The sequence below is a fragment of the Sciurus vulgaris genome (assembly GCF_902686455.1).
Source record: "Sciurus vulgaris genome assembly, chromosome: 5".
NCBI classification, from domain to species: domain Eukaryota; kingdom Metazoa; phylum Chordata; class Mammalia; order Rodentia; family Sciuridae; genus Sciurus; species Sciurus vulgaris.
Window position 1 is genome coordinate 91,342,164 of NC_136465.1, and position 17,006 is coordinate 91,359,169.

A 17,006-nucleotide genomic window follows, 5' to 3' on the forward strand; every position below is an offset into this window, starting at 1 on the left:
AAAAAAAAGGTGGGAGATCTCATAAAACTAGAAGGAAGACCAGAGGGAAGTAAGAGGGGAGAAGAAGGGAGATGCTGGGGAACAATATTGACCAAATTATATTGTCCAATTGTGTGCATGCATGAATATGTAACAACAAACCCTACTATTATGTATAATTCTAATGTATCAATAAAAAATGACAATGAGATTCTACTTCACAATCACTAGGACAGCTATAATATTGAAAGTACAAACAATAACAAGTATTGGCAAGGATGTAAAGAAACTATAACCCGGCAAGATGGCGGCGCCAGGGTCCCGGGCTGCGGCCGCAGAGGGTGCGGCCCGCCCGGGAGGGGTCGGGCCGCCCCGCGCGGGAGAACCGCCCCCAGCGGCTGCACCACAGCCGCGGAGCAGGAGCCCAGGCCCCGCCCAGGGCGGCAGCCGCCGCGGACGCTCGGGCTCCTCCAGCTCTTACTTCTCGGTAGGCTCGTCCAGTTCCGGCGCTGTCGTGCTCCTCTACGCGAAAGAGCTTAAAAACTGGGACGATTTTGAAGATATTTTGGAGGAGAGGAGACATGTCAGTGACTTGAAATTGGCGATGAAATGCTACACACCTCTTGTCTATAAGGCAATTACTCCTTGCAAGCCAAGCGATATTAAATACAGTGTTCTCAGTTCTGAAGAGATTCCTTATGTCATTAAGCAGCTCTCCAGGGAGTCCCTCCAGTCTGTTGACGTCCTCCGCGAGGAAGCCTGTGAGATCCTGGACGAGATGAGCCATAAGCTGCGTTTGGGAGTCATTCGGTTTTACGCCTTCGCCTTGAACAAAATATTTCAACAGATTTTCTCGAAGGTGTGTGTGAATGAAGAAGGCATCCAGAAACTGCAACGCGCTATCCAGGAGCACCCTGTTGTCCTGCTGCCTGGTCACCGGAGTTACATTGACTTTCTGATGCTCTCCTTTCTTTTGTACAACTACGACTTACCCGTGCCCGTTATAGCAGCAGGAATGGACTCCTGGGAATGAGAGTGGTTGGGGAGCTGCTGAGGATGTCGGGTGCCTTTTTCATGCGACGTACCTTTGGTGGCAACAAACTCTACTGGGCTGCGTTCTCTGAATATGTAAAAACCATGTTACGGAATGGTTATGCTCCTGTTGAATTTCTCCTCGAAGGGATCAGGAGCTGCTCTGCCAAGACACTCACTCCTAAATTTGGTCTCCTGAATATTGTGATGGAACTATTTTTTAAAAGAGAAGTTTTTGAAACCTACCTTGTCCCAATTAGCATCAGTTATGATAAGATATTGGAAGAAACTCTTTATGCATATGAACTTCTAGGAGTTCCTAAATCAAAAGAATCTACAACTAGGTTATTGAAAGCCAGAAAGATCCTCTCTGAAAACTTTCGAAGCATCCACGTGCTTTTGGAGACCCTGTATCGCTTTGCTCTCTGGCAGCTGGAAGGATGAGTCAGAGCCCATATAACTTGGTTCCAATATACATCCCGCAGAAACAGTCCGAGGATATGCATGCTTTTGTCACTGAAGTTGCCTACAAAATGCAGCTTCTGCAAATTGAGAACCAAGTTCTGAGCCTGTGGAGCTTGGCAGTTGCGGTGCTGCTTCAGAACCGGCCATCTATGGACTTTGACGCTCTGGTGGAGAAGACTCTGTGGCTGAAGGGCTTGGCCCAGGCGTTTGGAGGATTCCTCCTGTGGCCTGATAATGAACCTGCTGAGGAAGTTGTCCAGTCCAGCATTTTTCTGCATTCCAACCTCGCCAGCCTTGTTAGAGACCAGGTGATTCTGAATGTGGACTCCGGAGACTCAGAAGCGGTTGATGGACTCCTTTTTCAGCACATCACTCTGCTTATGTGCTCGGCATATAGGAAGCAGTTGCTCAACATTTTTGTCCGTCCTTCCTTAGTAGCTGTAGCCTTGCAGATGACACCTGGGTTCCGGAAAGAGGATGTCTACAGCTGCTTCCGCTTCCTCATGACATGTTTTTAGATGAGTTCATCTTCCTTCCGGGAAGCACACTGAGGGACTTTGAAGAAGGCTGGTTACCTGCTTTGCAAAAGTGAGACCATTCAGATGACTTTAAGGGACATCCTTGTTTCAGAGGAAGGAAATGCTGTGTTAGAATTTCTAGTAGGACTTTTTAAACCTTTTGTGGAATGTTACCAGATAATTTGCAAGTACCTCTTATATGAAGAAGAGCATTTTACTGAGAAGCAATACCTGGCCGCAGTAAGGAAGTTCACAGGTCAGCTTCTCCATCAAGGTACCTCTCAGTGTTATGATGTGTTATCTTCTGACGTGCAGAAAAACTCCTTAGCAGCTTTTGTGAGACTCGGTGTGGTAGAGAAAAAGAAGATAAACAATGAAAATGAATGAACCTGCCACAACCAAATTACAAGACATGCTCAGTTGTAGGGCACCAATAGGAAAACCAACAGCTGTGAGACATTAATAATCACCAGACAGTTATGGAGAACTTGGCCACCTAATTACTGTCATAAAGGACTACTGCAAACAGGGATGTAGAGGAAGACACACCTCATGCTCCACAAGACTTCACGACCATGGACTCCATGGAGAGGAAGAAATGATCTGTGTAAGCAGTCCCCACCACACGGTCAAAAGGCATTTGCATCCAACTCTGCGAGTGTTTAAAATAAAACAGTCTTAAAAAAAAAAAAAAAAAAACCCAACAACAAAAAGAAACTATAACCCTCATACATTACTGGTGGAAACACAAAATAGTGCACCCACTGTGGAAGAGTTGGGCAGTTTCTTAAAATATTAAATGTGGAGTTACCATATGATTCAGTCTCGAATGCCTTTCTCAATACCATCCAATGAGTCCATTTCTACATATCTCCCTACGGAAACTGAAAACAAATGTCCACACAAAACCATGGACATGAATAATCACAGAAACATTATTCATTATAGCCAAAAGGCAGAGAAAACCCAAATGTCTATCAACTAATAAATAATAAACAAAATGGGCTGTCCATATAACAGAATGTTACTCTATTAAAATAATTCAAGTACTTTGAGGCCCTAAGAGACTTAGCAAGAACCTGTCTCAAAAAAGGACTGGGGAGGTGATTCAGTGGTAAAGAGTTCCCTGAGTTAAATCCCCAGTACCAAAAAAGAAATCAAATACTGATACCTGCTACAACATGGAGTAATCTTATAAACATTATCCTAAATAAAAGAAGCAGTTACAAAGGATCATATATTGTTATGATTCTGTGTATCTAAAATAAGCAGAATAGACAAATGCATATGGAGACAGAAAGTAAATTAGTGTTGTATAGGGCAAAGAGGGTTATGGAGTAGGGAATGCTGCTAATGGACTGCTAATTTTTTTTCTGGGAAGAAGAAAATGTGAAATTAGAAAGTGGCAATGGTTGTATAACCCTGTGAACTTACTAAAAAACAATGAGTGTATGATTTATGTATTATATGTGAATTATATTTTAGTAAAGTTGTTAAAATATGAAAATAATGGAGATTCCTTTGACATCCAAAAGAAGATACAAAGTTTCTAGCTGAAAATATTAATTTGACAGGCATGTGCACATGAAGGAAGATACATGATCTCTTAGATGCAAGGAGGTCAAGGTAAGGGCTCAGTTGACTTCCTTCACTTTGCTAATTCATCAAAGTGAGTTTTTTAATAAAAAAAAAAAAAAAAAAAAAAAACCCTTGCATGTCTTAGTACTTTCTAATGAGTCCAATTTTATTGTATTTATCATAATTGGAGTTGCTATTATATGTGCATTGTTAAAAGCTCACTTTTCTGTGGGCTTTGGGTGATTCTGAAAGCGTCTTAATGGCATTATGAAGCTGGCAGGATGATTAGCCCATTTGCAGACAATGTGCCTATTTGAAGAGCAGAGGAAAGAAAGTAGAAGAGAGAAGAGAGGGAGTAATAGAATAGTAATAACTTAGTAACTTTGCTAACATTCTGTATTAGGATTTTCTATGCTTTGGCAACTACCCATGAGTGAGACATTTGGCAACTGATGCTGGGTCATGGGGAAAATGGAATCAACTAAATCACTAGTAACTTCAGTGACCAAATTTAAAATATAATCATTCCTTTTTTTCATCTCTGACTGTTTACAAATGTGTGACTGCATCTAAGAGGATAATTAGACATTAAGTAATTTGATTTTCACAATAATGGGGAAGCTAATATTTCACATTCATTTACAGAATACTGTTTCCTCAAGGACACATTTCAAGAGCAATGGATACATCTGAAACGGCAGTTGAATATCAGGGCACAAGGTTCTCACAGGGATGTTTCCTTCTAAGGAGAAATGCTAAGACCTTTCTAGTAGAATTTCAACTGTGTTTTAATTAACTTTCCTGAGCACAAGTATAATTCAAATGAAGGCTAGCAATGTTGTTTAGATGTGTGTTTGGAAGGGTAGCTATTAATAAAAAAGGGGAAACCACTGGACTAGAGACAGGTGGATTTCATTTAAGGCAGCAAAAAGTTGATCACCAACTGCATTGTTGTGGAGCACATCATAATTTCAAAGAAATCTTCATGCCAAGATATTTGGGAATTTTTTTCTCCCATCCCACCTCTGTTTTCTTTCCTGTTCTCACCCAGCTCTCCTGAAAAGTGGGTAGAGATCATGTGAAAGCACTCTGGTACATATCTAAATTTGAGATTTAATAAGAGGTTACACTCGAATAGCATATCAGACTTTTGGAAGAGGTAGACAGAAAAGGCATAATTTTTAAAACACATTATATGTTATAATGTTTTTAAACAACAAAAAAAAATCCTGTTCTAATAGAAACTGTATAGAACCAAATAAAGCTTTATCAGTATATTACTTACAGGACTCTTTCATGAATAAATTGCTCTTAGATCATAATTTTGGGAGGCGTATATCTGGAATTCTTGGTTTTTAATCAGAAGAACAAATGTTTTAAAATTTTCAGAAACACTGATTTCAATAAATTAGCTCTCAATTTATCAATATTGTGAGTTTGAATTTTTAGAGGTTTGTTGTTTGCCTTCAAGCATATGTATGCATAGATATGTATGTATGCATAAACACATATTTCAGTTATGTACATAATAATTTGAGAATTTCTAAAACCAATTCAAAACAACTGACTTCTCCATTTTTCATATAAAATGTTCCCTATAGTGTACGCTATGATATTATGATCATTTAAAAGTATGTTAAGCAAATCATTTCTATTACTTCCATTAAAGAAGCATCTTTGATTATTAGAGAATATGTTCAGACCAGACCATGAATCACAAAGAAATTCAAGTCTCTGGCCTGCTGAACTACTTAACAACTGCTTCCAGCTGATCAGAACAACATCTGGGGTAATTGGAACAGGTAAGACTCTACTTGATTTTAAAAAAATAAACAACTGGAGAAAATATCCCTGGTACCTCAACCACAGCTTATTATAAAGCTTATAACCTCTACCATCTAAAATTTCTCCCTCCACTTAAATGGAACCACAGTTGATGTATTGCATTTGCAGCCCATTTCTTCTCATTCTTTTCAGATAGAAGACAGATCTTGTTAATTGCACATCATCTTTCAAATGGCATTTGTATTCTGTTTTATATTTTATTTAAATTTTCAGGGTTAAGGAAATGCCAAAAAAATCTTTTTGTATTAAAACTTTATTGGCTTTCAGACTCGAAGGTCCAATGTTCTCTCTCATATGCAAAACCGGAGCAAAGTAAGTGTGGAGGAAGGCGGGGTCAAAAGTCATGAAGACAAAGGGAAGATCAGTGGAGCAGAAGGAGATTGGCAAAGAGGAGGGAGGACTGGGAAAGAGGAGGAAATGCAGAATGAATTTGACAAAATTATGCTATGTCATATATCAATATCAAATACAAAAAAATGAATATAAAAATTCTTATTGGCTTTAACACACCATACAAAGATTTAAATCGACATTCTTCACTTACTGGATATTTTATTATAATTCCATCTTTTGGTTATAAATTGTTATGGCTATAACCACTTCATAGGCTTAATTGCAAGGTTTAAATGAAACAAAACAAATGAAGAACCTGGCCTATCATAAAGCATTCAACAAATGACAGCTCTTACCAATAATACAGCTCAAAATTGGTAAGAACTTCATAGGTTTTCTCAGTTCCCCTGTCTTTTTATGAATGAAAAAAAAACCCACAAAGGTAGGTTACTCATCTAAAGCCACCCAGCTGACTGATGACAGTCAGTGCAAGAGTCTAGGTCTCCTGCCTTTCGCCTTCACCAGCCTCCATGGGCTTCAATTTCAGACAGAATGACACTATGGGAGCCCTGCCGACCTGTTCAGTCACATTTCCTCTTGTACAGTCCACTGTTCCCACACTACGGAATCACTAAAGTGTCTCATGGGATTTTGAAATCCTCCAGGATTCTCAGACCTCCTGTCCTGGGCCACCCATTGCTTTCTGCTCCTCCTTCTCTGGGCAGAACTATCCATCCACTTTGCAGTACTGCACGGTGCTCCCTCTTCCTCACCTCTCTGTAAGTGAACTGCCCTGGTTCTGCTTCCATGTCTGCATTTCTCTGCTAGAAAACTGACTCCCGTGGAAAGGAGCACAACTGGGAGCACTCCTCTCTCTGCTTCTGTTTCCATCCTTGAGACTCCATCATAGAGAAACACAGGACGGTTTAGGAACAAGCACTTTGAGGATGAAGACTGGAAAGCAGCTGGGAGTGTTCCAATCAATCCTCCACGCAAATATGTATCTCTAAACATCATGGCAGGCAGGGGATGTCAGGTATTCACACAAGTTTTTGAGTGGCGTCAGATGGTAAGTATTTGCTCTCTTAGGAATAAAATGGTATTATGTATATATTATGCTCAACTGGGACTTCATCTGCTATTTGTTTACTTCTCATCATATTCATATTTGTTCTAATTGTTATTACTTTACTTTCATCTTCAATAAACACACTGTGTGTGTTTTTAAACTCATCTTGTGTCTATACTTGAAAAAATATACTTATTACTTGGCAATCTATACAGAAGCATATGCTAAATCTCTGATTTATTATGTATATCTCAAACCTACTTGATAGCTGAACTACACAAGCTCTGTTTATCTGCATAAAAATTTCTTCTCATTCATTGAACTCTCTCTCTCCCCCAACACCCACTCCCAAACACACGTACAGAACGACAACTTTGTTGTCATTCGTCTGAGCTGCCACAACATGAGTGACAAGGAAAAGCAAAAAAGAAACTGAGAGACCAGAAAGTATGACATGGAGATAGAAAAAAGCAAAAAGAAAAACTTTAAGCAAAAATGAAATATGAGTGAGTGGCAGGACTGAAATATGAGATATTGTCATAGATCCAAAAAACTGTTCAAAAACAAAGACCAAAATAATATAAATGTTTGGCTGTGACTTAAAGCAGGAAGGAAAATCAAGGATTTGTCAAAATATATCAAAATGCCCTCTTTCCCCAAAAGGCAGATGGACAAATGTCCATAACCTCTGTTCCAAATTTGTATCGTGTATTTGAATTAGTCTGTGTGTATATATGCGTGTGTACACAACAATGCTGAACATTTTGGCAATTTCTCTCTGGAAAATAGAGAATTCAGGTAACCAAAACATTCCCAAAGAAGTGTCATTCTCAGGTACTGTTTTCATCAGGCAATTATTAGTTCCCCCGCTCAAAACCAAAATTAAATAAGCCAATAATCTGGTGCCCTTTCAAAATAATTGTCAAGCAATATTCATTGGAATTGATTCATTGAAGATAGAGGGGCAACTTCCTATTAATACATACTCCATTTACATACAGATTTGCTTATGAATTTACTTTAAATGAGGCCAAAAAGGCAAGATGCTTTCTAATACTTGAGTTTTACATTCCACAATTTATATCCTTCCCAAGTCAGACATGTTTTGGGAAATCACATGGTAAAGTGATTAAAATCCCAAAATAAATAAAATCATTTGTTCTCAATAAACAGCACTATGCAATTGTTATTCTGTGTCAGAACTTTAGTTTCCATGATTTCCAAGTTCAGGTGGCTATCTACTTGCTAGCTTCAGAGTTGGCTGGCAAGGAGTGTTTTTATTTTCTTTTTTAAATTCTCTTTCAGGGCATCACCACTTTGGCGGAAGCAGGACCAATATTCATCTTGCCAATAATATAAGGAATTGCTTGTGGAAACCTGAGTATTTTGGCACCATATATTTGATTTATTCCACTGAAGTTTTAACTCCTCTTACAGATTAGCACCCCTGGTGAGAACCAGCTGGCCCTTAATCCAGCTTGTCCCTCACTCAAGAGCACTGGCTATTCAACATTGTGCTGGATGTTTTAGCACAGGAGACAAGAAATAGGAGGTGTAAGAACTGGAAAGGGAAAACCTAAATTGTCAGTGTTCTCAGACACTATGATTAGCTAAAGAAAAAAAATTTCCATGTGAATCAATAAGGACAAATGCAATTTTACAATGTTTGTAAGATTAATGGTGCTCATAAGGATCATCAACAAACAGCACAAAAACCAATAATAAAAGATGTTTCCACTCAAAAGCACACAAAAGCATTAGTGCACCTAGGAATAAGTTTAACAAAAAATATATAAGAACTCTATTGAGAGATATGGAAAGACCTGAGACAATTTATCTAAACAAAGTGACTCATGCATGAGAATATGAAAAAACAATGTTTTCTCAGTGTACATTATCTGAAAATTAATCTTTGCATTTAATACAGCTCCAAACATAACCCCAACTTTTTCAAATGGAAATGTACTGATTTTAAAATTTTCATGGATTAATAAAGCCACAGGAAGAGTCAGCATTTTAAAAGAAAATGAATAAGAAATTACCACTAAAAGAGTCATTCAAATATATTATAAAATTATGATAATTAGAACTGTGTGGTATTACAATAGAAACAGACAAAAAGATAACTGAACCAAATTAAAGTGTTCTGAGCATAAAAATTCCATGGCTTATGATCAGAGGGGCATCACACATCAGTGGGGAAGAGAGTAGAATTCTCAGTGAATGCTGAAATTGTGCTGAGTCAATTGTCTGTCATTATAGAAAAATGAACTAAGATTTTTCTCTTCCAGTTCTTAATAAATATATTCCAGATGGATGAATATGGAAAGATAGATAATGAAGCACCAAACAATCAGAAGAAAATGTACAGGCTTAGCTTATAAACTTTGGTTAGAAAATAACTTGAAAAAGACATAAAAAACACAAATTGAAAGGAAAAATATTGATGAATTTGGTGACATTATAATAAAATTTACTTTATGATACACACATGAAAAACTCTAGAACTAAAAGATGTCTGTGGTGCATCCAACCAACGAAGTTTAGTGTTCAGAATACATGAATAAATAAATGTCTTTAAATCCTAAAGAAAAGGCAGTCAGCCAAAAAGAAAATTGATGAAGGAAATGAGCTGCCAACTCACAGCAGAAAAATATTCACAGGCCCAAAGGACATGTGCAAAGTCCTCAACTCGAGCTCTTACCGCCATTGGGTAGTGTGGTTTGGCTCACTCCATCTCTTCCCTTCTTATTTGGAGAGAGGAGAAAGCTAAAAATATCCTTCTAGACTCGCTGGCTGTGAGGATTTCAGATGTACATTAGGTCTTGTCTATCAGGTGTACTCAAGGGATGTTTACAAAGCAGAGTGAAGAGGACACCATTTCTCCTGCCTCTTTTGGCTATTTGTGCAGGCAAGCAGGGCAGAAGGAAATGTCGTCTTCCATGCAACAAGCATCCAATGTCCATTCCCTAGTGGCCTGGGTTTTGAGAATCACTTGCAGTCGCTTCTCAGAGAAGGAACTTCTTGATTGTGGCTTTCTGTTTGCTGGTTGTCAGCTGTGGAGTATGTTCATGGCAGCCAGCTGAGAACAGTTCCCCTAGAAGGACAGTTCTGCCCAGCCTTGTAATACTCCTGAATGGCTGGCTGGCCTAAACAATTTCTTCCAATAATTTCATAAGGTCCCAATTTCTGTCTTAAACCCCTTCCGACTTAATATACCAACAAGCCTTTAATCTTCCTGCACCTAAATTGATTGATACACAGATAAATGCTAATTAGAATTATGCCTCTTTCACAGTCCTCCTGTGGACAAAACATTATAAACTCTGATAATAACCAAGCATTGCTGAGAAGACCTAGAAGTAGTGGTGAGTGAAAAAGCTATCACTTTGTAATTGTTAATGTCAAGCAGAGGACCAGCAGGCAATAGATCTTGGTGACCAAGGGCATAGATTTCAGATCTTGATAAACAATTATTCAAATTACAGTTCTTACTTTGCCAAACTACTTTATCCAAATTTTGCTGTCCTCCACTCTGGAAAATAGTGACAATCTATGGTGTGACAATTAAATACACTATTATTATTTCTTGAGTCCAAAACTCAATGAACCACAAATTATAACTCTACCAAATGAAACTGACAGAAAATATGAGTAAATGGAAAAGAAATTCTAGAAAGACTAAAATCCTCAGGCTATCTCAGAGCTTCAGAGAAAATGAAAGTTCATATCTTCTGGACTTTTCAGATTTTGCTAAAGAAAGAGGATTACCCACTGCACTTTATACACAAATCAGTATGTTATAATTCTGCACTATTTGTTATAATCACCATTCTCAAACTGTGGTCCTCAGTTTATTCCATTCAGGCCTGTCTCAGTGTCTCACTGTAGCCATTGTCACTGATCTTATAGGATGATGGGTGTCTGCTGCTCCCCCCTTAACTACACTGGCATGGCCCACCCCAAGCTATGGAGAAGAAGCAATGAACTTAAAATTTCCCATAATAAACTCCAGAACAAAGGGAAAATGTAAATAAGATTTGTCAAAGGTCTGAATGAAAGGATAATACAACAAATAGTTTACACATGCTTTAGACTGACTGTTCGTAGGACCCACATATTGAGAGTGAAATTCAGAGCCCTTGTGCTACAGTGAAAGTCTGTACATGGCAGGAATCAGCTCCCTAATAGAATCTCCAGTTACCTCCACACTGTGAAGGGCAGGCCCAACTTTATTTTGGCCCAGAAAACAACATTCTTCTCAGCTTTTGTTTCAGGTACAATATGTTCATTTATTATTCAGTGCAAATTCTAATCCAATATGATATTTCACCCAAAATATGTTAATAATTAAGTACAATGTTTTGTAGTGATAGATTTTCTGACACTGAACTATCTTTGCATTTCAGAGGTTAACTATATTTTATCAGAATGCATTATTCTTATAATAGACTGCTTACTGATTTAACATATATAATTTTATATTATACTTTTTAGATAAAATTATTAATCAGTTGATCGTTTTCTATGAGGTGTTTGGTCTGGTTTTCTATCCCAAAATGGTAACCTTAGAAAGTTAGTTACATAATTTACCATCACTTTCATTGTTCGGGAAGATTTTATGAGAGATCCAGATTAATCTACTGTTGCGAGCAGTGAATAAGAGAGGAATCAAGTTTGGTTCCAACAAGTGGATTTCATTCATGCAATGCACACTCAACTTAACGTTCCTAATAATAGCTAGTCACAAATACATTGAAGATTCACTTCCTTATTCACCTAGAGTCCAATCCCCATGGACTTACTCAATGCAACGTCTCTTAGCCAAGAAGTCAGTCAGCAAGACCGAGGGGATTCTTCTCAGCCGTAGCCTCTCTCAGTTCTTCAGATGTCTTTGGATGACCTCGGGTGTCCAAAAAGCCAGAGGCTGGATGGCAGCCATTGTCGAGGGAGAGGTGGTCATTTGTCTGGCTTTGGGGACAATGGCTGATCAGCAATCAGCGATAGTGGGGACAGCGACCGAGACAGTCAAGAGACAGAGCGACATGGAGTCCTCTGGTCACGGTGCTGCTGACAGTTTGCTCCAAAAGTCCAGGGGTTTAAGTAGTGATTTTCAGCCCAGTCATGCTCTGGTCTTCATTGATAAAGACCAGAACACGACTAGACTAGGAGCCACCACACAAATCATAGATAAAGGTTCTTATTGGCATTGTTCAGGAGTGTCATCCTGCCACACAGCAAGTTTGTCACCAGGCACCTTCTATGATTTTAGTTTTACAAGTCCAGGCAAATACCAAATACAGCTTCTTATTATTACATAACACACAACCATAGCAATTCCTATTGTTTCCTTGTCTCATTACATCTATCCCTTGATAGTTTAGTAGACCTTTCTTATAGCGTCACAATGACCTGGTGTCTTTTGTAGGGGGTGATATCTTACCATACACTTATGTCTCTAACTAAATTTGGCCTCCAAGATCTATTTTTTTTAAAATCCATCTAATTTTTTAATTTTATTTAAAATTTTAAAAAATTTTAGGGAGAAATTTTATTCCAAATTTTTAGTAAGTAAATTTGATTAGAATAATCTATTGTACCTCTACTTTCCATAGTTATTTCCCCTTTTTCATTTCTAATATTATTATTGCTTTCTGTCCTTTATTAACTTTTGTTAATTGGTTTGAAGAGTCATCTTTTCGATTCGTTGATTACCATCACTAGCTTTTGTATTCTATTTCAATATTTCTGTTTTATTTGAACCTCCTCCCATTTTATTTGAACTTATTTTTCTTCTTGCAATTTCTTGAGTTTTTTAATCTTTTAAGTTAAGAAGTTTGATATTTGATGTTTCCATAGTCATTTTTGTAAATGTATACAATTTCTATTTAGGTTTTATTTCAATCCATGTTATTAATAAATATTCATTTTAATTTTCCAATTCAGTAGAGAAGATTGGTGGTTATTTAATGAGTTTTATGCAAAAAAATTAATAAAAAAGCAACTTGTACATGGTATTTTTCAATCCATTAACATTTTTCCTTTTATTATACCACTCGTAACCTTAATTTGATCATATAATATTCCATAATGCCGATGGTCCATAATCTATATAATCATCCTCTTAGTTTGCTTTTCAGTTTGAGTTAAAGTCATTGCTGTAGGAGCTCCAGGCACAGTACTTTCTTCCCCTCCTGTAGAGAGAATGGATATTGACAAGGGAAACCTGGGGGTTCAGGGTTTAACTGGATTAACTATGGAGAAAAGATGCTGTCAGCACCACTAATAGAATAATTTTCTCTTTCAAAAAGGAGGATATTCAGAGAATTAAGTGTGGATGACATCATTACTTCATACTGATGATGTAAGTCATGAAGATAAATCAAGATATTCTTTTAAATACAACACAGCATGATACAATGGTGTTCCTAACAGCCTTGCCTAGAAACATTTCTGTTCTCTCTTGAGCTTAGAACAGAGTGTTAAGTGACAAGTTGCTGGAGTTCTCAAGTCCTCAGCACACAGGACCATTTTCCCCAAGCATGTCATATCTCTTCCACAAAGTCAAGAACCCATAAGATGTGGGTATCCGGGGAGTGCAGGGCAGGAGAGGTGAGGATTTTGCCACCCTTGGAGAACACTGCAGCTTTTGCCCTTTTCAAGGGCTGGCAGAGTGAACCCTTTCCTCCTCTGCAATGCACTGCCAATTTCTCCTGCTTGGGCATCTCTTTTTAAAAGTTTAAGTAGGTTTTATTTGTTTTCTTATTTATTTTAATGTCAGACCTTTACAATAAAGCAACGTAGCTCTCATCTTTTGGAGGGAAGAAGATTTATACTTCTTCAATAGTCTTCAGCCACCAGGCAACCATAACACCTTTCAGCTTCCCTTTATACTTCCTAACTCCTTGCAACATACCTTTCCAGAAGTCTCCACAATGTCACCTTTCTGAGTATCAATAGAAATGTCAAAGAAACTTAAGTCCTTGGTAAAGTCAAATGAGGTGTATTTTGCTGATGCTCTTTGCTTGAAAGGAATCTCTTACTTACCTCCCTCTGTTTTGTGTAACTTTGCCCAGTTCTGACCTGGAGGTTTGCCCAATGTCTACAATCATATATGGCAGAGACTGTGGATTTTAAATAATGCTTCCCTTCATAAGGGAACTGAGAAAATAATGCCATTCCAGCCGTTCAAATGTGCTGTTAGCACAGGTAATATTAGCATTATCCTGGGAGGAAATTTGAAACTTGGCGGTCTCCTGAGTCTCTCAAGTTAAAGTTTTAGCAGATTCAATGTTAAAAAGGATTTGGGGACTATTAAGGGAGTACAGAAGTGCTGCTGTTCTCAGGGCCGCCCTGTTTGGGGGATTTTTCTCCTTTCCTCCATGACCACATCACCTTCCTGACTTCCATAAAGCACATGTAAAAATAATTTTAGAAGGAAAGAAAAGTATCTAAGTGAAAAAGGGCTAAACTAGGTAAAAATGATTAAAACAAAGTAAACGCCAAAATGGAAAAGTTGGGAAGGCAAATTAAAGAAGCAAAATAGTATCAGAGTAATAAACATTTTAAAATGTTGAGAGATAAAATAAATAAAAAGAAAATAGTGTAAGTTTAAGAACAAACGATTTCATTCCAGAGAAAAATCAAGCTATAAAATCTTTAAAGTTTAAAAGGACACACATTAGTGATCACTTAAAAATGGGTAAAAATAATAAAATAAAAATGAAATTATGAACTAAAAATTGAAAATAAAAATTAACTAAAAGCATATTTTTAAAAAGCATAAATTTATTTTCACCCACCCCTAAGAGTCCCTTTGGGTAGTTCCTCTCTTGTTCTGTCTCCCAACCAAAGTTTTCTCCTCATCTGCAGTGTCTTGCAGGGAAAAGACCACTGTACCTTCACTTCATCACTTGTGCTGAACAGTCTTTCCAAGAATCTGGTCAGGCCCAAAGCTCAGGAGGTTAGTCACCTGACTCTACATATTGCACAGACACATCTAAAACGAGAGTGTTTCTGTTTCAGTTGAGCTCCACAGCCTGACACCACTTCTTCATCATCTCCCCAATTCCCGCCAACCTTCAGGTTCTCTGTGAAAACAAATACAATAAAAACAGAAAAGGCAAATCTTTACTAAGGTGACCTCAGGAGATGAACTATGCCAGTGTCATTGCCATTGAAAATTCCAGTGCCCTGTCTTTTACTACCATGAACATTTAGAAATGCAGCGAGTTTCTAAGGAGTGTGATACCCAGAGTCCTGACGAACAGGTCAGTGTCCAGGGTAACTTCAAAACCTAAAACCGAAGCCCTGAAGTTATTTGCAACCCTGGGTCAGTCCTGCAGGCCCACCTTCTCCCTGGTCACACTTGGATAAAGTCTCATATCCACTTAGAGTCCCAGGGCATCTCACCTGCTCATATCCAGTAACCCCATCTCCTCCAAAAAGCAGGTAAGGAAACACGCACTCTAAATATATGACACAAGCAGCCTCGGAACAAAGTCTTAAGCTGTGACTTCACCCTAGTGGTGTGTACACAGACCTCCTGTATACACAGAAATTCCTAGCTCCATGGGAGCAGTGATGGGAGTCCCTGGGAGGCAGTAGCTGTGGGGGCAGCAGTGTGACAACATCGCTGCGGGGCAGGGGTCAGCGCAGTGGTGCCACCTCACAGGTCAGAAGAGACAGGCAGTTTCTGTACTCTGGAGCAACCTTACTTCTTTAGATCATGGAAACCAGCAAAAACAGTGGCAATATGCATATCTACACATTGCTACTTAGTAGAGGAAGTAAAGAATAGTAGAATGAATTTGTTCATGAATCTTTTTAGGACTCCAGGGAATAAGTGGAGGAGAGCACAATGCAGGGACTAGAAGACTGTAATAAGTAGAGAATGGTTTAAAAAAATGAAAGGGAGCCAGCCAAATGTACCTCCTTAGCTCATTTTTACTCAAAGTGTGCTGTGACTAGGAAAAATGTACAAAGGCATAAAGAAACTAACTTAAAATGATAGCAGACTGAAGTCTACAATTGAGATGAAGTTGGATATAAATTGGACATTCTATATTAATTCCTCAGCCCTCAGTTCTCTAACTCTCCTTACGATTTTATTCCTCAAGGAATCACTCTCTGCCATGATATAATATCATCTTCCCCCTACCAGTTTGCAAATAAAAAGGAATGTCACACAGACAACTTGGAGAGGGTCCAAAAGATCATAACAAAAATGATCAGGGCTGTTAAAATGAGCAATTAGAAAATGTTAAAGGAATCAGAGTGATATGTCCTTGAGAAAAGAGAAGTAAGGATGCCTTCACAACATGTTCAGGTATTTCCTTTTTAGTCCTGAATGAGAGTTTTTGATTAGATAAAAGGGGTGCAGAGAGTGGATGTGGAGGAAAGTTAATGGAGTTGCGGGTGTGCACTGACAGGCAGCTCTTTCCAGCAAAGAGTGAAAAAAATAATCAAAGCATTGACAACAAGAACAACAAAAAAGCGTATATGTGCTGCAATTCATCTGTTAAAAATCACATTAAAACTCTGCATTAAATTCAACCTAAAAGTTTTGAAGGCAGATTGCACAATATTTGTAATTGGGGGTAAGAGTTACACTCTTAGTAGAGACATATTAAATAATAAGAATTATTATTTGTGTTTGGAACTGGGAGAGGGGCTATAGAGAAAGATCTAGAATAAATACAAAAGGCAATCTCTGGGACAAAGCAGAGAAGAAATATATTGCTAAACTTATCCTAGAGAAAATCATTTGATATATGTAGAAAAATATATGCATACAATATCTGGAAAATAAAAAGAATCCCTGAACGGACATAAAGTTCAGAAGCCTGGGGCTTAGCAAGCCTGTCTAACTTCTTTTTAATATAAAAGAGAAAGAATTGGTTGTGGAATGTTCTTCCTTAGGCAATTATATATTTCACATGACTGTTAGGCAGCTGTCAGTATCAATAATGACACTATGGAAATGGCAATCTTAAAAAAAAAAAAGGTCCTGTTTATATTGATTAAAAAAAAACTCTACTAACCAACCGAAAGGAGCACAATAATGCAAAAACATATGAGTTGTGAACCAAATACACAAGTTCCATATTATCCTTGAATTTTCACAAGAAAACTGATGGAAAGAAAGTGAATTTGAATATGTGAAGAAGATAGATAAGAAATAATAT

At 37.9% G+C, this 17,006-nt stretch overlaps 1 protein-coding gene across 1 annotated transcript; it reads left to right on the forward strand.

The window, feature by feature from the left end:
* Positions 1-283: 283 nt before the first annotated feature.
* On the forward strand, positions 284-2,630 carry LOC306662256 (dihydroxyacetone phosphate acyltransferase-like; the record flags this gene model as incomplete). The annotated part of the gene is given in 5 exon segments (XM_079141780.1): positions 284-998; positions 1,001-1,405; positions 1,408-1,977; positions 1,980-2,050; positions 2,052-2,630. Coding segments are annotated over 5 exon segments (2,091 nt in total). The 3' UTR covers positions 2,382-2,630.
* Between the last annotated feature and the right edge of the window lie 14,376 nt (positions 2,631-17,006).